Source organism: Bufo bufo, chromosome 8 (genome assembly GCF_905171765.1).
Source record: "Bufo bufo chromosome 8, aBufBuf1.1, whole genome shotgun sequence".
NCBI lineage: Eukaryota > Metazoa > Chordata > Amphibia > Anura > Bufonidae > Bufo > Bufo bufo.
Window position 1 is genome coordinate 13707631 of NC_053396.1, and position 21100 is coordinate 13728730.

Consider the following 21100-nt stretch of genomic DNA (forward strand, 5'->3'; position numbering starts at 1 on the left):
TTAATAATACAATCTACCCAGCACCTAACCCATACCCGAACTTCTGTGAAGAAGTTCGGGTTTGGGTAAAAAACATGCCGATTTTTCTCACGCGAGTGCAAAACGCATTACAATGTTTTGCACTCGCGCTGAGAAATCGCGCATGTTCCCGCAACGCACCTGCACCTTTTCCCGCAGAGGGATCTACTATGGGCGGCAGTGGGTACAGGCAATGTCAGCACATGGACACCATAATCTCAGTTAAAGGAGTTAGGGCTCATGCACACGGCCATAGCCGTTTTGCTCTCTATAGAACTGTCCTATCCTTGGCCGCGGACCGTATATATACGGATGCGGACAGCACACGGGTGTGCTTTCCGCATCTTTTGCTGCCCCAACAAAGCGAATGCGTCCACATCCGACCGACAAAAACTGTGGATCGGATGCGAACCAAAAATGCATTCATGTGCATGAGCCCTTATCCAGGTTTTTAAAATTGGTGGCCTGTTCTTAGTGCTGCAGCCACTTTAAACAGCTCATCAGCCGAGGTGCCGAGTTGGACTCCACCAATCTAATATCGATGGCCTACCCTAAGGATAGGGTGTCAATTTTAAACATCTGGATAACCTCTTAAATGGATAACCTGCTCAAGGTGGGGAAGAAAGGCCGTCCACTACTGGACTTTAGGCACAAAACACCTTTGTCTAAGAAACCTTAGTGCTTTCAGTATATTTAGGACCAGAGTATAGGCTTATATAAGGTTGTCACAGCCCCCCCTCTGTTAAATTCTATAAGATTTGATGGGAAAATTAGTGTCATTTTTCCGTCATCATGACGAAACTCAATGGACCCCATAAACAACTCACTAGGGTTCCTTGGGCGTTGGCTTAATGGATCTGGGACTCTTTGTGAAACCACAATGAAGATGTGTGGAGGGGGCAAACTTGCAATGAAATTGAGAAAATGTATTAAATGAAAATTAAAAAATAATAACTGACGACTCCTTTAACACTATAATGGCCAGATGTAATCCCAGCCACCCGCGTGTCTCAGTCGTAGCAGATTATGGGGGCTAATGACAGGACTAAGTCTCTGGGACCCATCTCACATTTTCACACATAATATCTACATCTTCCGACTTGGAGTGACATCATGGATGAAGCGCCAAGCTTCCTCACGTTAATTCTAATCAATCCATATCGCCATTTAATCCTTTTTAATCTATATGACTATTCAGTGCTGCAGAATCCTCACGCTGGGAACCCAGATTAATACCAGAATAATTACAGCACGGATTTGACTAACTGCATACCATTACAGCAAAACTATTATCAGAATTCAATTTTTTACTTCATTTTATTAAATATAATTGAACTTTGTGTTATATTTCACCAGACATATGTACTCCTTGTAGTAGAGTTTATATTATTTTCTTTTGCCTGATTATAATGTCAATGGATTTAGCTTTGAGATGACGATTAAATAATTAAATCAGTAAAAAATGCGTGAGGCGAACGCATTGCACCCGCACTGAATCCGGACCCATTCATTTCTATGGGGCTGTGCACATGAGCGGTGATTTTCGACGCATCACTTGTGCGTTGCGTGAAAATCGCACCATGCTCTATTTTGTGCGTTTTTCACGCAACGCAGGCCCCATAGAAGTGAATGGGGCTGCGTGAAAATCGCACAGCATCCGCAAGCAAGTGCGGATGCGGTGCGATTTTCACGCACGGTTGCTAGGAGACGATCGGGAAGGGGACCCGATCATTATTATTTTCCCTTATAACATGGTTATAAGGGAAAATAATAGCATTCTTTATACAGAATGCATAGTACAATAGTGATGGAGGGGTTGAAAAATAAAATAAAATTTAACTCACCTTAATCCACTTGTTCGCGCAGCCGGCATCTCTTCTGTCTTCATCTTTGAGGAAAAGGACCTGTGGTGACGTCACTGCGCTCATCACATGGTCCGTCACATGATCCATCACCATGGTGATGGATAATGTGACGGACCATGTGATGAGTGCAGTGACATCACCACAGGTCATTTTCCTCCTGCACAGCAAAGAAGACAGAAGAGAAGCCGGGCTTGCGCGAACAAGTGGATTAAGGTGAGTTAAATTCTTATTATATTTTTTTAACCCCTCCAGCCCTATTGTACTATGCATTCCGTATTAAGAATGCTATTATTTTCCCTTATAACCATGTTATAAGGGAAAATACTAAAATCTACACAACACCTAACCCAAACCCAAACTTCTGTGAAGAAGTTCGGGTTTGGGTACCAAACATGCCGATTTTTCTCACGCGCGTACAAAACGCATTAAAATGTTTTGCACTGGCGTGGAAAAATAGATGTAGGGAGTTTTGGCCCTCTTCCCTCTTTGTCTCAAGTCTCCTCCTGCAGAATCCATGATGGCCAATTATACTCTTGTAATTGTGGCTGTAGTGTCCACTGCAGGATATAGGGTTTTAGAGATACGACTGGCTGAATCGTGTCCAGGTGTGAACGGTGTCTTAACAGTGTCCCTCACTGCAGTAAAGTCTTAGCAGCTTACTGACTCCCATGCTCGGCCATGCAGAATCTAGGTCCTCTGATTCTCTTCTTCATCTTACTCATTCTCTCCTTCTGTCGATCATGGGCCTAAGAAGAGAGAGAGCACATAGACCTTTTCTTCTCTCTCTCTCTGAACTCCAATTGAGACTCTCTCAAGGTTAGGGGTGGGGCCAGCCCACCTGTAGATCATGCAGAGATCTGTGAGTCTCTGTAACTTGTTTGGCCCTAAGAAGAGAGAACACATAGACCTTTCTCTCTCTCTCTGAACTCCGGTCTAGACTCTCTCAAGGTTAGGGGTGGGGCCAGCCCACCTGTAGATCATGCAGAGATCTGTGAGTCTCTGTAGCTTGTTTGGCCCTAAGAAGAGAGAGCACATAGACCTTTCCTTCTCTCTCTCTCTCTCTCTCTGAACTCCGGTCTAGACTCTCTCAAGGTTAGAGGTGTGGCCAGCCCACCTGTAGATCATGCAGAGATCTTTGAGTCTCTGTAGCTTGTTTGGCCCTAAGAAGAGAGAGCACATAGACCTTTCCTTCTCTCTCTCTCTGAACTCCGGTCTAGACTCTCTCAAGGTTAGAGGTGGGGCCAGCCCACCTGTAGATCATGCAGAGATCTGTGAGTCTCTGTAGCTTGTTTGGACCTAAGAAGAGAGAGCACATAGACCTTTCCTTCTCTCTCTCTCTCTCTGAACTCCGGTCTAGACTCTCTCAAGTTTAGAGGTGGGGCCAGCCCACCTGTAGATCATGCAGAGATCTGTGAGTCTCTGTAGCTTGTTTGGCCCTAAGAAGAGAGAGCACATAGACCTTTCCTTCTCTCTCTCTCTCTCTGAACTCCGGTCTAGACTCTCTCAAGGTTAGAGGTGGGGCCAGCCCACCTGTAGATCATGCAGAGATCTGTGAGTCTCTGTAGCTTGTTTGGCCCTAAGAAGAGAGAGCACATAGAACTTTCCTTCTCTCTCTCTGAACTCCAGTCTAGACTCTCTCAAGATTAGGGGTGGGGCCGGCCCACACCTAACCTACTACAAGGGCTAAGCCAGGATTATTAACCCTGCCTATGCCATTCATACACAACTATACTGGGCACAATTACAACATAATAAATACTAATCTACTTGCAGATACCCCCTGCTCTGGAGTACTACACAAACAGCGTTGTAGCTGGTGCAGATTTTCCATGCAGATTTCACTGAGTTTCCACCTAAAAATCTGCAGGTGTTACTTGAGGATTGTGATGTGGATTTTGCATTGCAAAGGGTGAAATCTGCATAAACAATTGACCTGCTGCGGATTTCAGCACCGCGTGCATGGGATTTGAACTGTGTTGTGCTGTGGATTTTCTGCACAAAAATCTGAGTGGAAAAACCACGCATAATACACATTTGAGGATATTTATCAAAGAATCTTCTGCGCTGCTGGACAAAGCGACTAATTTCTGACAAGTCACAGGCCTCATCATAAATTAGGCTCATACTCCGGCAGCTGGTGCGCCAGAATGAAATCTATGGTGGGATGGAAATATGAATGAAGCCAGCAGAGGAGGCAATATGGACAATCAGAAGACATTAGTAAGTGTCTTGTATTAACCTTCACTACATGATAAATGCCATTTACTGAAGTGAGACAACCCCTTTAAGAGAAGCAGAGAATGGCTGTGGCTTCTGAGTCACGGGCGCCACCGTTGCAGGTAGAAGGTTAAAGCGACGGTTTACTCATTTATGAGACACCCACAGATTTTTGTGCTCGCCGACGCTTCGAAGGATTCCCCCAGTGGAAACAAAGCTCTTTGCAGGAATGTCAGGAGCAGCGGATTCCACGCATCAGCCAGCTCTCACCAACGCCTGCACAGGGACTGATGACATCAGGGCCACATTCTGGTCATACTGACACACAAAGCAGGTCCATTACAGATGGATTACTACAGCCTGTGCTAGCCAGACCCCCCCCCCTTCACCAACCAATCAATAAGGTATTGATCCTTCAGTTCCTGGCGACAGGTGGAGACTTTGGGATTAACCCTTTGTGCTATTATTTAAAGGTATACAGCTAACCGAAACAGTAGGCCTTCACTGCCTTGACACTATAAGGCCTGTGACCAAAGTGGATCCAGCCCAGGTTGGGCTTCTTCCACAATATGGACATTATGACCAGGACAACCAGTCGAGAGATTAAAATGGAAGCATACAAGTATACGTGGCCAGCTGCCCTCAGATGTGGGGTACAGTAGCAATGACCAATTCCAAGATTAAGATCCCATTTTGATTTTTCCTCAATGTACACTCCTGGATTGGATTTGTATCTAGGCTTTCCTTAAGGCCTCTTGCACACAACAGTGTGCTGGCTGGGGGGCAGCTGAATGCGGGCACCGACCGCGGGGTAGCCGCACGCGGATCGCGGACCCATTCCCTTGAATGGGGTCCATGGATCCGTCCGTTCCGCAACAAGATAGAACAATAAGGCCTCTTGCACACGGCTGTTGTGCTCCCATGGCCGTATTGCGGGCCGTATACGGCGGGTCCACAATACACGGGGCACCGGCTGTGTGCATTCCGCATCACAGATGTGGACCCATTACCCTTGAATGGGTCCGCAAATCCGGATATGCGGTGCGGAACGGAAGCACGGAACGGAACCCCACGGAAGCACTACGGAGTGCTTCTGTGGGGTTCCGTTCCGTGCTTCCGTTCCGCAAAAAAATAGAACTTGTTCTATATTTTTGCGGAACAGATGGATCGCAGACCCCATTCAAGTGAATGGGTCCGCGATCCGCATGTGGCTGCCTCACAGTGAGTGCCTGTGCAATTGCAGTCCGCAGCATGGGCCCGGCCAGCAAACGGTCGTGCGCAAGAGGCCTAAATCAGATCTATTAGGGTGCCAAATTTTTAGGAGAAGATTCAGGAAGATTCAACAGGAATAAAAATTGTCTGGGATCACAAACAGTACATATGAACCCCTTCAGCACACCCCAAAACGAGTACAGACCACCCAAAATACAGTCCTCACAACGGACCCCACTAACATATGCAGTCCTCACACAGACCCCCATCTATGCAAACTCCAGACCAGACCCCTCCTCTATACAGAGCAAAAAACCCCATCTAGACAGACACCAGACCGCCCATCAATACAGAGCTCATCATTACAGACCCCAGATAAACAGACAACCCTGATCAACAGACCCCATCCCTTAACCCATCCTTTATATACGGTCTCCAGACCTCTATATATACAGACCACATATCCAGCCCCCACATACGTACAGTCGTGGCCAAAAGTTTTGAGAATGACACAAATATTAGTTTTCACAAAGTTTGCTGCTAAACTGCTTTTAGATCTTTGTTTCAGTTGTTTCTGTGATGTAGTGAAATATAATTACACGCACTTCATACGTTTCAAAGGCTTTTATCGACAATTACATGACATTTATGCAAAGAGTCAGTATTTGCAGTGTTGGCCCTTCTTTTTCAGGACCTCTGCAATCCGACTGGGCATGCTCTCAATCAACTTCTGGGCCAATTCCTGACTGATAGCAACCCATTCTTTCATAATCACTTCTTGGAGTTTGTCAGAATTAGTGGGTTTTAGTTTGTCCACCCGCCTCTTGAGGATTGACCACAAGTTCTCAAAGGGATTAAGATCTGGGGAGTTTCCAGGCCATGGACCCAAAATGTCAACGTTTTGGTCCCCGAACCACTTAGTTATCACTTTTGCCTTATGGCACGGTGCTCCATCGTGCTGGAAAATGCATTGTTCTTCACCAAACTGTTGTTGGATTGTTGGAAGAAGTTGCTGTTGCATGGTGTTTTGGTACCATTCTTTATTCATGGCTGTGTTTTTGGGCAAAATTGTGAGTGAGCCCACTCCCTTGGATGAGAAGCAACCCCACACATGAATGGTCTCAGGATGCTTTACTGTTGGCATGACACAGGACTGATGGTAGCGCTCACCTTTTCTTCTCCGGACAAGCCTTTTTCCAGATGCCCCAAACAATCGGAAAGAGGCTTCATCGGAGAATATGACTTTGCCCCAGTCCTCAGCAGTCCATTCACCAGACTTTCTGCAGAAGATCAATCTGTCCCTGATGTTTTTTTTGGAGAGAAGTGGCTTCTTTGCTGCCCTTCTTGACACCAGGCCATCTTCCAAAAGTCTTCGCCTCACTGTGCGTGCAGATGCGCTCACATCTGCCTGCTGCCATTCCTGAGCAAGCTCTGCACTGGTGGCACTCCGATCCCGCAGCTGAATCCTCTTTAGGAGACGATCCTGGCGCTTGCTGGACTTTCTTGGATGCCCTGAAGCCTTCTTAACAAGAATTGAACCTCTTTCCTTGAAGTTCTTGATGATCCTATAAATTGTTGATTGAGGTGCAATCTTAGTAGCCACAATATCCTTGCCTGTGAAGACATTTTTATGCAACGCAATGATGGCTGCACGCGTTTCTTTGCAGGTCACCATGGTTAACAATGGAAGAACAATGATTTCAAGCATCACCCTCCTTTTAACATGTCAAGTCTGCCATTTTAACCCAATCAGCCTGACATAATGATCTCCAGCCTTGTGCTCGTCAACATTCTCACCTGAATTAACAAGACGATTACTGAAATGATCTCAGCAGGTCCTTTAATGACAGCAATGAAATGCAGTAGAAAGTTTTTTTGGGATTAAGTTAATTTTCATGGCAAAGAAGGACTATGCAATTCATCTGATCACTTTTCATAACATTCTGGAGTAAATGCAAATTGCTATTATAAAAACTTAAGCAGCAACTTTTCCAATTTCCAATATTTATGTAATTCTCAAAACTTTTGGCCACGACTGTATATACAAACCCTAGACCAGACCCCTCCTATCTATACAGAGAACACCCCACCCCCCATCCAGACAGACCCCAGAACAGACCACTCATCATTACAGACCCCAGATAAACAGACACACCCGATCGTCAGACCTTAACCCCTAACCCTTCCTATGTGTACAGTACAAGACCCCCATATATACAGACCATAGACCAGACCTCTCTTTTCTACAGACCCCCACAAAACCTGTTCGAACACAAAGGTTTCTTTGGACCCCACTGAATAATTCAGCATCAGACCTTAGGCCTGATGCTGGCACCGAGTCTAATGATACCGTATCCACCATCTGGGCATAGGGCAGGTTTCTGCAGCGCTCCCTTCCAGGAGATAACATTGGTGCCCAGAAGACTTGACAACTCTTCCGGTTGTCTTGAAGGTCTATCTTTTTTCCAGGAGATTTCTGGTTGTTCCTTATGACTTGGCTAGTATGGCCTTAATCCAGTATCTAAATACCTTGGCCAAGGCATAGTGGCTTGTTAACGCCATCCACCACCTGGCACCCAGCACCTCGCCTGGAAGTCATACCCCACTGCATCATAATATCTCACACAAGTCCGATGCTGAAGCCTTGGGTAGCTTGGGGATCATTCATGTTCATGGACAACCTAACCATTTTGAGATCCAAGGTAAGGGCTGTTAAAGCACAGTCAATGCAGGGGTTGTGGAAGGAGAGTTGTCTCTTCAGATGCAGACCGCTCAAAGTAAAAACATAAGAGGTCACCCATCGTACAAGAAGGTTCACAGTCTGCCATTCATCACATGAGGAGCCCTTAAAAACGGATTATGTGACAATTCAGCACCATTCCAAAGCTAGCCATGGGCTAACAGGTGGCATCGTGTTTTATAACGCAGCGCCACCTGCTGCCTGCAACATGAAAAACATTATTTCCAATTCGAAAACATACAGCTATATTCCCCCAGTAAATGAGCATCTAATTTTAATAACAGCTCCATTATTTGGCATCCCATCTGTAATGTGACGTTCAGTTGTGTTCCTTGGAACGCTGCCTCCACTGCGATACTGTCGTGTTCCTATAGCATTCAGCCAGTCTGATGGACGGTCCAGCTGTTATTAATATTGTGATACAGATTGGAATCAGCAGAATAGAGAGTTCAGCTCTGGAGTATAATACAGGCTTTAACTCAGGATCAGTGTAGGATAAGTAATGTATGTACACAGTGACTGCACCAGCAGAATAGTGAGTGCAGCACTGGGGTATAATACAGAATGTAACTCAGGATCAGTACAGGATAAGTAATGTAATGTATACAGTGACTCCACCAGCAGAATAGTGAGTGCAGCTCTGGAGTATAATACAGGATGTAACTCAGGATCAGTACAGGATAAGTAATGTAATGTATACAGTGACTCCACCAGCAGAATAGTGAGTGCAGCTCTGGAGTATAATACAGGATGTAACTCAGGATCAGTACAGGATAAGTAATGTATGTACACAGTGACTGCACCAGCAGAATAGTGAGTGCAGCTCCGGGGTATAATACAGGATGTAACTCAGGATCAGTACAGGATAAGTAATGTAATATATGTACACAGTGACTCCACCAGCAGAATAGTGATTGCAGCTCTGGAGTATAATACAGGATGTAACTCAGGATCAGCACAGGATAAGTAATGTAATGTATGTACACAGTGACTCCACCAGCAGAATAGTGAGTGCAGCTCTGTAGTATAATACAGGATGTAACTCAGGATCAGTACAGGATAAGTAATGTATGTACACAGTGACTCCATCAGCAGAATAGTGAGTGCAGCTCTGGGGTATAATACAGGATGTAACTCAGGATCAGTACAGCATAAGTAATGTATGTACACAGTGACTCCACCAGCAGAATAGTGAGTGCAGCTCTGGAGTATAATACAGGATGTAACTCAGGATCAGTACAGGATAAGTAATGTATGTACACAGTGACTCCATCAGCAGAATAGTGAGTGCAGCTCTGGAGTATAATGCAGGATGTAACTCAGGATCAGTACAGGATAAGTAATGTATGTACACAGTGACTGCACCAGCAGAATAGTGAGTGCAGCTCTGGAGAATAATACAGGATATAACTCATCAAGTAATTTTATGTATGTACACAATGAAGTGACTTTTTATGCTACAGTAGTTATACCTGTGTTTAATAGGCTGTAAAATGGACATTTCCTTTAAGGAATGATTCCAACCACTGGTAATGATAATAGTTGTAGAGTAATTGATCGTCCATACATACGAATGCTCACTACCAGAACTGTAACATATAAATGGCCATGCTCTTGTCCTGCTATAGAGTATTTCCAGAGCTATCATACATAAACTGTTCACATAGAATAGTTGTACCTCAACTTGACAATACTGGATATGGCGCGCCTCAGTGTCTTGTAAAAATCAAAGAGGAATTGTCTTCTTTTTACGCGATTCTGACCCTTGCAGGGTTGAACAGAGCTTTTTTTATCTCAGGAAATAGAGTTCTGTGCACAAAGCGCCATTGTCCAGGGTCGAGACTTCACAGGCTTTGTTAGATGAGTCATATCTAAAATTTGAGCAACGCTAAGTTCCCCCGTCCTCCTCTTTTGCTGTAACCTCAATATGTACGTGAGCTTCTGCTTCAGTGGCCAATCTTATAAATAATAAATTCTGGACAAGCAATGTATAATTAAGGTTGGGAACGTCTCCTTGGATTTAAGGACATCTCTGAACACCTTCGATTGGGTCTGTGGTTAACGTCGTTACCAAAATTCCTTCAAGCCAATTACTGACTGATTGCAGATTGTGCAGCCGGTGCTAATGTGATAAGAGGAGACATTTCCATTATAACGTCTTTCCAGATGTAACCGATCCATTGTGAGATTTAGAACATCCTATCGAGACATCTGGGCTACGGACGCGTGATCTTTGGAAATGTAATGGACCAAATTAAAGCCCTGTATTGATCAATGCTTAAGCTGCCCTTTAGCAAAATGGGCACCTGCCTAAGGGCATGCAGTTCGGTAATCATTTGAGTTTCCCAATAGTAAAGATGAAGAAGAGGTTCTGGATTCTAAAACTTTCAAATGTAATTTGTGTTTTAATTCTTCAATCAATCCATCCATGTTGAGGCCTCATGCAGCCCGCAAACCACTTATCCGCAAAATACGGATGCGAATAAACCTACAAAAAGTTGCCAGTCTGCATAATTATCATGAAAATACTTTAACAGATAATACATAGGGAGGTTAAAAATACATAAAAAATTATACCAGTGCGGGTAAGATGGCGGCATCACTGGAGGGGACAGAAGGGCGATATCAAATAACAATAATCATCAAATAGACCAGAAAAAAGTTCAAGTGCAAGTACTGGCTCTAATAGTATCAAAAATATCATATAAATACCCAGAATGTATCTCCGTCCAGGATGGCGCCAACCGAGAAGTGCGTTTCGGCAATCCTTCGTCCGGGGGTTGTAAAATACGGATGCAGTACGTGTGCCTTCTGTATTTCTTTTGCAGACCCATTGATTTCATTGGTCCGTGGTCCGCAGTTTGCGGACATATTCTATCTTTTTGCGGAATGGACGTAGGGATGCGGAAAGCACAGGAATCGTTCTTATCTGTTCTGCAAAAAGTTAGAACATGTCCTATACTTGGCTGCAAAAATGCGGACCGTGGATCCATCAAAGTCAATGGGTCTGCAAAAAATGTGGGTTCAACTTGCACGGTATCCGTATTTTCCAGATATGCAATTTGAAGACCACAAAATACATACAGTCGTGTGTATGAGGCCTTGATCCGTGGTTTTGTAATTTTCAGTCCGTATTTCATGGACACTGCTAGGCTGAAAATCAATTGCACAGCATCTTCTAGCAATGATCCCTCAAAACGGCAGACCAAATGCAGATGACATCTGTGTTGTGTCCGTGTTTTTTGCGGACCCATAGACTATAATGTGCATGAAGGATCTATAGTCACAGACAGAATAGGGCATGCTTCCGTGGTGTCCCTGGAAAACCACTGATGTGTGAATACACACGTGGAAGCCAGTGGATGCATGAGCGGTCCTTGGAGACCACAGTCAGCACACGTCCACAATTCACTGACGTGTGAAAGAGGCCTTATATGAATTGAAGGGCGCCATGTTGGAAAGCCAGTGTGCGCACCATTGCCTATTTAAAATTGCTCCCTAAAACTGGTGAGAAGTGGGTCGAAGGCAACCCAGAGGTGAGTTTGGGCCTCTTATTTCCCTGGGACTTGGGCAATAGTTCAATACATCAGCAGCAAAAATCACTTTTGTGTTTCGGATTCAACATATTTTTCAAAAAGTTGGGTCCGGGTTCGAATTGATTCGTTCTGAACCAAATTTGCTCCAATTGCCGTGGAAATTGGTATACAACCCCCTCTAGTCCTCTAAAACACAGATTTTTTTTTAATGTAAAGCTTCTATTTCGTTTAGGTAATTTAAAAAATATATATATTATTTCCCCTCGCCCGTCCCAGGTGTAACTGTATCTACTTTTATCATCATTGCCACTGCAACGGTGGCAATTACCTCCTGCCTGGTGGTGACAGAACACTATTGATGGCTTATGCGCTGGGCGCCGTTTTACCAGATTTGTCCGAATCGGAACAAATTCAGTGCCTAAAATAACGGAGATTCAGAACGAATCTATGAATAGATTCGCTAATCTCTATTGTTGAGCTCATGGAGGATTCTCTAGCTTAGATTTAATTGTGTAGTATTAGTTGTGTATGGGTTTTCAGCCTCTGGATGCAAACAAAATGTTTCCATTCACTGATAGCAAGCAAAGATTTTGAAAACAATGAGGAACTGAGACGCATAATATCAGAAGCTGCTAAACATTTCCATATCCTATTTACATAAAACCAAAAAACTAACTTTAAAAAAATATAATTAACCCAAATTTATTAATTTGTCTGTACCAATTTTGGCACCATTTGGCAAAACTTAGGGTTTCTGCACTTTTTTTTCCCAAACTGCTTAAGAAGGGAACAGAACTTAGCAGGAAGGGGTGGGGCTTAGCGGGAAAGGGGAGTGGCTAAAGATGCATACATTTTGCGCCAAAATTGCACCTTAATTCTGTCTCAAAGTAAGGCAACCAATAGCTGTTATAAAGCTAGACAAAAGTGTCTATCCCCGCCTGTATCATCCAGCCTGAGTGATTATTCTGGTGCAGGTTTAGACGGTCTGGAGCAGGGGGCACTTTCCGTTGTGGTATGGGGTGCCCTGCAAAAGTCTTTGATACATAAGACCCATTCCTGTGACTGTCACACTTTTAAAAGATTCCTTGAAAACCTATTGACGTTTTTGCATTCTGCCCCCCTGCAGGTTCTCCTTTTGCCCGTTCCAGCTTGAAAGGTGGAAAAAACGAGAGCTCATCATACCTTCGACGCAAGGAGAAGATGTTCCGATTCTTCATCCGCCGTATGGTGAAGGCCCAGAGTTTCTATTGGTTTGTACTGTGCGTGGTGGCGTTGAACACTCTTTGTGTTGCCATCGTACACTACAACCAGCCTGCATGGCTCACCAAAGCCCTATGTAAGTACCAGGGACAGCTATGGTGGACAGGCAACATTGGCTAAACGTGTGTGGTCTTAATGGCTCCACCATCTAAAAAAAACGATATAAATCAAATCTATTGTATATATTTTTGTACTTCAAAAAGATCAGCAAAATCCTCAGCATGAGCTTCTCTACTTTCCATATTTTGTGTGGTTAGACAGTGGTGGTTGCTTAATCCAAATGCTAAGGGGTCCCAAAAGGTTCAAGAAGTTGGTAGAGATTCCATCTTGTAATAGTCTATTAAATATATTAGATTTTCAATAAGTATTAAAAATGGACAATCCCTTTAAGTAAGTCTAATAAACTTTCCGGCCCTAGACCTCGATTTCCATCAGTCTGTCCCACTTACCATAGAACCAATGAGGAAAATGGGCAGAGTTTGTGTACAGAACACTTTCAGGTCTATCTTGTGAAATATGTACGTGAGAGGTTAAAGCTTGCAGACAGGGGCAGTCATTTTTGCCCCAAGATCAGAGCCGCTACTCTGTCAAAAACATCATTTTTTTGAGAACTGTCCCTTTTTTGTAGCAATGGCATTTTCAGTCTACACACTATGCAATAATATAGGGTCATCATTGAAGGGTATGTAGACTTTCACAATAATTTTTTTTCTGATGCTGTAAAATGAAGCAACTTTGTAAGTTGTCTCGATGAAAAATCTTCCCACTGTATTGTGTATACAGCTCCAATGCAAAAGTATGTGTGTCCAAGGTTAAAAAAAAAAACCCTATGTGTAGCCTGGTCCTGCAGTAATATGTTACTCCCTTACGTAAAACTGCCTGTAGATAAGCAAGAAGAAGGTGGTGCATAGTGGTATGGTCCGACTACACACTGGATTTGTTTGTAGTCTGTAACCATGGAGACACTTAGGTCTGCATAGGAGCTGTATGTTTAAATGGTAGAATTATAATTAATACCATTTGTTTTTTTGTTGTTGTTGTTTTTTATTTATTTTGGATGCATTGGAGCCAAACAATATAGTTGGAAAGTGATCATATTTTTTGACTGTAGTATTTCTTGTAGTATCGGTATGGGCCCGACCAAATAAGACAGGCAAAGTGTTTCATAATGGTGTTAAAAATCACTCACAATCTCCTATTTTTTTTTTATTAGTGATGATGACGACATATTAAAGGGGCAGTACATGATTAGGAAAACATGACTGCTTTCTTCCAGAAACAGCACCACGCCTACCCTGGTATTGCAGCTCAGTCTCATTAAAGTGAATGGAGCTGAGCTGCAATATCGAAAGCCCGAAGAAAGCAGCCAGGTTTTTCAGGTCCTGCAGAATATATTTAGATAATAGGGATGCTGGTCCATTTAACAATCCTGGTGCCCCTAAGGGGTGTCAATGAGCAGGTGTTATGCGATGTAAGCGCATAACATTTCTTAAGGCTCCTTATTACAGGCGCGAGGTTACTATTTATATCACGGTTGACGTTTAACCTACTTTAGCTGCAGCAAAGTATATATCAAAGTATTGTTTGTGTCAGGAAAATGTAACGGGTCATATGTTCAATGCAGCCTCAGGTCTGCGCCTCCGTGAAAATTGTGCATCTGTAAATAATTCATCTGGAGGCCGCCATTTTGCAGAAGAATATATGTAGACTGAAAGAGTGAGCTCCAGGGATGATCGCAGCTCATGATGACATCACTGGTCCTGACTTCACAACATGGCGGCCTCCAATAGGTGAAAGAAGATTACTTGAAGTAAAAAAACGTACATCTCCCTTCAGATTTTGCAGAGTTTGTTTTCCTGGGGCTTTTTCTGACGGAAATGTCCATGAAGATGTATGGCTTGGGACCTCGAAATTACTTCCACTCGTCCTTCAATTGTTTTGATTTTGGGGTAGGTGACCATAAGTGTTTGCCTTATAATACATTCCCACCAAAACTAGACATTTGTCTTTTGTACTCTTTAGTAATTTTCTTCGATAAAAGGGTCCCTTGGATATCTCATTGTTTGGACCTGAACCTGCAGTGTTCAATTTCCCTGCAGCGCCACCACGGGGGGGAAATGAAGTATTACACAGTTCCAATTGAAACCAATAAGCTGTTCATGCAATGCATGGATATCACAGGTCCTCCAGAGTAAGAGACACTCTTTGTGGCCATTGTCCACTCTGGCTAATAGATGTGGGTCCTGAGTGTGGGACCCTATTCTGTTGACTCATTGAACATTTTTCTAAGATGTTTTCTAAACTGCACACTCCCTTTACATAAGTGTTTTTTTGTAAATTACCGGTACTTATTAAAATCTGAGTAAATTAGACCTTGGAGACCTCTGAAGGATTAACCACTTTCAAGAATTTGCCTTCATGTTTGAGTAGAACAGTGGTCTCCAACCTGTTGTTTGCTGAAGCTGAAGATTCACTGGTTGGAGGCAACTGTGTTAGAACATAAAAACAGGTTGCAGCATGAGAAGGGAAGGATTGGCCATTGTCTCGCTACTCTTATGTCCATCTACTTGGCATCATTCAGCTGCCTGGTCAACGAGTAGCAGCACTACTCCTAGTACCTGTGCTGGATGGGCTAAGCTAGTGCAAGGGGACAACTAGCCTGTAGTCCAGGGTACAATATTATAAGCTGTTTACAAGTGGTCAACATTGCATGGTTCAATCTACAATGTACAAAATACGCACCATAATGTAGCACCATCTTACTGTTGCAGGTGATCGTCGGAAGTATTTTTGAGGTGATCTGGGCAGCAGTAAAACCAGGAACATCGTTTGGGATCAGTGTCCTCCGAGCTTTACGCCTTCTCCGTATCTTCAAGGTCACAAAGTAAGAAAACCCTCTGTTTCTATCCACCTTAAATGGCCTGTGCAAGATTTCAATATTGATGGTTTATCCTCTGGATAGGCCATCAATATGTGATTGTGGGGGTCTATCATTCCGGACCCCTGGCGATCGTCTGTTTTAGAGTAGCTCCAGTGACAAGTTGGCACCTAAACTACCCAGTTCTGTCCAGTATGTAGTGGATGAAACTGCCCCCACTGAACTCAATGAAGCAGCGCTGCAGTTACAAGCTCCATATGCTACACAATGGATGGAATTGTGTAGTTCCACTGCCATGTTTCAGACCCGGAGCTACTCTGAAACAGCTGAATAGCACGTGTGGAGTGACAGACTTCCACCAATTAGATAGGATAGTCCATCAACCATAGCGGCAGACCATGCGACTGCTATGGGGCCCAGTTGGAATCCTCCCCTCTTCTACTGGGGGTGAAAACTTGGTCAGGACTCTACCCTCTAAAGGAACAAATTTTAGCAAACGAGGCAGTGGAAAAAATAGCCCAAGGGTCATTGAAAGGGGTTTAGGCAGAAACCCTTCTGTCCTGTGTGGGGGCCTGGTTTGATCCTTGCTATGGGGCCTTTACTTCTCTATGTACGCCACTGTCCATCAATATTAAAATCCTGCACAGCCAACCTCTTTTAACTAAAATTAGAATTACACAAATTTTCAAGCCAACGTTTTCTGAAAAGCGTACAACTGCTAATTTACAGTATTTTTAGTGGCTACGTAGACTTGATCCTTTAAGTCTGACAAGCCCTTGATCTGTGTATCTTTTACTTTCAGGTACTGGAACTCTCTCAGGAACTTGGTGGTTTCGTTACTAAACTCCATGAAGTCCATTGTCAGCCTGCTATTCCTGCTTTTCCTCTTCATTGTAGTTTTTGCTCTTCTTGGAATGCAACTTTTTGGGGGACAGTGAGTATCTATGAGTTTCAAGACTCTTATGTCCACATTGCATGTGCTAGTAAATCCTGAATGATCACGTGTTTTGATAAATGGTCTCATTTGCAGTCACATAGTGACAGCAGAACTGAATTCATCACAGGGGTCCAGGAAGATGAGATATGTGTAGCTGTTTGATGGTAGCTACATTGTAGAGTTGGTTCAGCTCTTCTGTGCCTCTTTATGATATAGGGGGGATGCAATACTTGATTTTATTTTCTTGCCTTACAAATCAGTGGTTTGTATGTTTTTATATAAATGTGTAATTTTTCAGATTTTACTTTGAAGAAGAAACACGAAATACAAATTTTGACACCTTCCCCACAGCCATACTAACTGTGTTTCAGGTGAGTTACTATGGCGAGCTCAGGGTAACAGTTGTTTTGTTGGTTACTAGAGCTTGCACTTCTGCTATGATTCCCCATTGAATATGACTTGTACCTTATAATCTTTTTCCATGTTTCCATGTTTCACTTCGTTGGCAGATCCTGACAGGAGAGGACTGGAACACCGTCATGTACTTTGGCATCGAGTCACAAGGAGGCGTCAGCAAAGGAATGTACTCCTGTGTTTATTTCATCATTCTGACATTGTTTGGAAACTGTATCCTTTGGAAGCTTTGAACAAAAGATCTAAAACTGGCCATCGACATAGATAATTTGGATTTTCAAAAGTTGTTAAAAAGATTTTCCCAGCAAAGTTACAGATTTCACTGCTATCTATGTACAGTATATGTTTTCTTAATTAAATGCGGTCGAGCTACAATACCAGACACAGTTCGTGGACAAAAGGGGTAGTGTTTCTGGTGTAATGGAGCGCTCTGTCTCAGGGGGTCTCAATCACAGATTTCTCGCAGACAACCGGATTGAAGTCCAAACAATGCTTTATTTTCTAGCACTGTAGCACAATACAGCAACCAAAATAACTCCTGCCTGTCTAGGCACTATCTAATACATAATTCATTCCCTGACTCACCTCTAAAGAATCCAGTTCACACACGTGATCAGATGCGGCTTTCTCAGCCCAAACAGTCCAGCAGCCTCCAGGCTGTGACTACAACAATATCAGTACATTTGGGGGATTGTGGCCCAGAAGTCCGCCTGACTCCAGCCGTGCGACCCTCTCCTCCGCAGGCGTCGCTAGGTCCCCCCAAACTCAGGCTTCCTTAGCCTTTCTCTCTCACTTTCAGGCCTCCTCAGCCTTTCCTTCCCCCTGACTAACACACAGAAGGTTGGTTTTATGCCTCCTTGATTAGAGCAGGCCTCACCTGCGATCAGCTCAGGTGAAAGGGAATACCTGTGCCGAAAGGGTGTGGACTGGCAGATCCCACTACCAAACCTATCTGCCAATCCAAGTAAAATCCAGCCCAGAAGAAAATGTATACAAAACTGTCTTAGCAAACTATACTTTGCTGAGACCACTGATGGTTTCCGGATTTTAGTTATCTCATCCAGCTGAGGTATCCGGGTCGGATACACCCGCACTGTCCACATTACCACACTGGAAAAAGGGTTGTTAGGGTTGTCAGATTTTGATATTTGCTGACATTTAGTAAAGGGAGTCTTAGGGAACAAAACTGCTGACACCACTATATAATTGATGGGGTGACCTAGAGCCATGATTCTTCAGGTTGCATGAACAAAAAGTTGACTTTTTCTTCCCCCTAGTGCTTAGACCACAAGAATCCAAGAGGTGGCCCGTCCATGGATGAGTGACAGCTCTAGTAGTCTATTGATTGGACACTACAGCTGTCACTCAGGGCAGGTGGGAGGAGTTGGGATGCGTTCAGTGAGCCCAGGGCACTGAACCTGCAGGTAACACCCCCTTGGCACTTGCGGACTTGGTGCAGGTGGAAACAAACAAAAAATTTTCGGTCATGCAACTTGCATTATCATCCCTCTAGGTATGTCTGCACAATTCTTCCCAACACCTCTTTAGCGCTGTCAGCAGTTTTGAGGGCTCACAGCTGCTGACAGACTCCCTTAAAAGCTAAAATTTCACATTTCAGTCATCAACCCTACAGCATTAGGGATAAAAATAGATCCAGATTGGAAGTCTCCTCGGCATACAGTACATTAGTATTTTATGGCCGATATAGTAGGAGCTGAATACAGATTCATAACCTGATGTGTCCTCCTTAACGTCCGACCGTGTAAGATACTCTTTTGAATGTATTCTTAGCTATTGCTGTTGACAATCTGGCTAACGCACAGGAACTGACCAAGGTATGTGATTATTTCGCTGGAAAGCTCTGCTATAAATGATTTCTCACTCTGCCTATGTTAACTGTGGCCCGATGTGACTGGAGCATATTCTAAATAGAGGTTGCAGAGCACGACTACTCCACTGCTCGTCCTTACATCAGGAATACATGACTGGGGTATTGTAGGGTAAGGAGCGTGTTCTACCTCCCCACCACCAACACTAAAATAACATAATGACTAAATAAAGAGTAGTCGTCCTAAAGGGCAGATCTATTCTGAAAGTGTGATCTTAAAGAGGTATTCTGGACAGAAGCAATTGTCACCTATCCTCTAGAGGTGGCAGATTTTTTGCAAATGTCATTTTCCGATGGGATGCTGTCCTGTTCCCTTTCATCTCCGGCTACTCCTGGAAGGCATCTGTGTTGGTCCCATGTTCATATGTGCCCGCATTGCTGAGAAAAATTGAGTTTTAATATAAGCAAATGAGCCTCTAGGAGCAACGGGGGCGTTGCCGTTATACTTAGAGCCTCTCTGCAACTGCTGCGCCCTATGAACTTTGATAGGACGAGGCAGGCACGATGACGTTTTCACTGCCTGGCTCTGTCAATGAAAGTGCAGAGGGCACAGCAGTTGCAGAGAGAGCAGAGCCCCTAGGTGTAACAGTAATGCCCCAGTTGCTCCTAGAGGCAATGCGGACACATACAATCCTGATCAAAATTTTAAGACCACTTGAAAAATGGCAAGAAATCATATTTTACATTGTTGGATCTTAACAAGGTTCCAAGTAGAGCTTCAACATGCAACAAGAAGAAATGGGAGTGAGACAAAACATTTTTTGAGCATTCAATTTAATGAAAACAACGAATGAACTGAAAAAGGCTGTTTTTCAGCTGATCAAAAGTTTAGGACCACATGCGTTTAAAAGGCCAAATCTGTGCAAAGATGTGGATTCATTGTCATTTTCTGTCAGGTATTCACACGTTGTGATGGCAAAGGCAAAAAAACTCTCCCTTTTTGAACGTGGTCGGGTTGTTGAACTGCATAAGCAGGGTCTCTCACAGCGCGCCATCGCTGCTGAGGTGGGACGCAGTGAGACAGTCATTTGGAATTTCTTAAAAGATCCTGAGGGTTATGGAACAAAAAAGTCAAGTGGAAGACCCCAAAAAAATTCATCAGCACTGAGCCAGAGGATCCAATTGGCTGTCCGTCAAGACACTGGACGATCGTCGACCCAGATTAAGGCCCTTACTGGTGCTGACTGCAGCCCCATAACCATCAGACGGCATCTGAGACTGAAGGGCTTCAAAAAAAAAAAACGTCTTCAAAGACCTCGTCTCCTTGAACGCCACAGAACTGCTCGTTTGGACTTTGCAAGAGAGCACCAAACATGGGACATTCAAAGGTGGAAGAAAGTTTTATTCTCTGATGAGAATTTTTTTTACCTTGATGGTCCTGATGGTTTCCAACGTTACTGGCATGACAAGCAGATCCCACCTGAGATGTTTTCTACGCGCCACAGTGGAGGGGGCGCCATAATGGTCTGGGGGGCTTTTTCCTTCAGTGGCACAATGGAGCTTCAGGAAGTGCAGGGGCGTCAAACGGCCGCTGGCTATGTCCAGATGTTGCAGAGAGCATTCCTCGCGACTGAGGGCCCTCTTCTGTGTGGTACCGACTGGGTTTTTCAACAGGACAACGCTACAGTACACAATGCCCGCAGGACAAGGGACTTCTTCCAGGAGAATAACATCACTCTTTTGGCCCATCCTGCGTGTTCCCCTGATCTAAATCCAATTGAGAACCTTTGGGGATGGATGGCAAGGGAAGTTTACAAAAATGGACAACAGTTCCAGACAGTAGATGGCCTTCGTGCGGCCGTCTTCACCACTTGGACAAATGTTCCCACTCACCTCATGGAAATGCTTGCATTAAGCATGCCGAAACGAATTTTGGAAGTGATAAACAATAACGGCGGAGCTACTCATTACTGAGTTCATGTTTGGAAGTTGGATTTCTGTTTTGGGGGGGTTTAGTTTTTTTTTGGAGGTGTGGTCCTAAACTTTTGATCAGCTGAAAAACAGCCTGTTTCAGTTTATTCATTGTTTTCATTAAATTGAATGCTCAAAAAATGTTTTGTCTCACTGCCATCTCTTCTTGTTGCATGTTGAAGCTCCACTTGGAACCTTGTTAAGATCCAGCCATGCTAAATATG

General features: G+C 43.9%; 1 protein-coding gene across 2 annotated transcripts in view; it reads left to right on the forward strand.

The window, feature by feature from the left end:
* Positions 1 to 21100, forward strand: part of CACNA1B (calcium voltage-gated channel subunit alpha1 B) — a 277505-nt gene that overhangs the window by 155562 nt on the left and 100843 nt on the right. For both annotated transcript variants that reach the window (XM_040442805.1, XM_040442806.1), the window contains 7 exons: positions 12715 to 12924; positions 14685 to 14797; positions 15620 to 15732; positions 16529 to 16660; positions 16962 to 17034; positions 17173 to 17290; positions 18845 to 18912. In XM_040442805.1, the coding sequence (XP_040298739.1) occupies positions 12715 to 12924; positions 14685 to 14797; positions 15620 to 15732; positions 16529 to 16660; positions 16962 to 17034; positions 17173 to 17290; positions 18845 to 18912 (827 nt within the window). The remainder of the gene's footprint in view (positions 1 to 12714; positions 12925 to 14684; positions 14798 to 15619; positions 15733 to 16528; positions 16661 to 16961; positions 17035 to 17172; positions 17291 to 18844; positions 18913 to 21100) is intronic.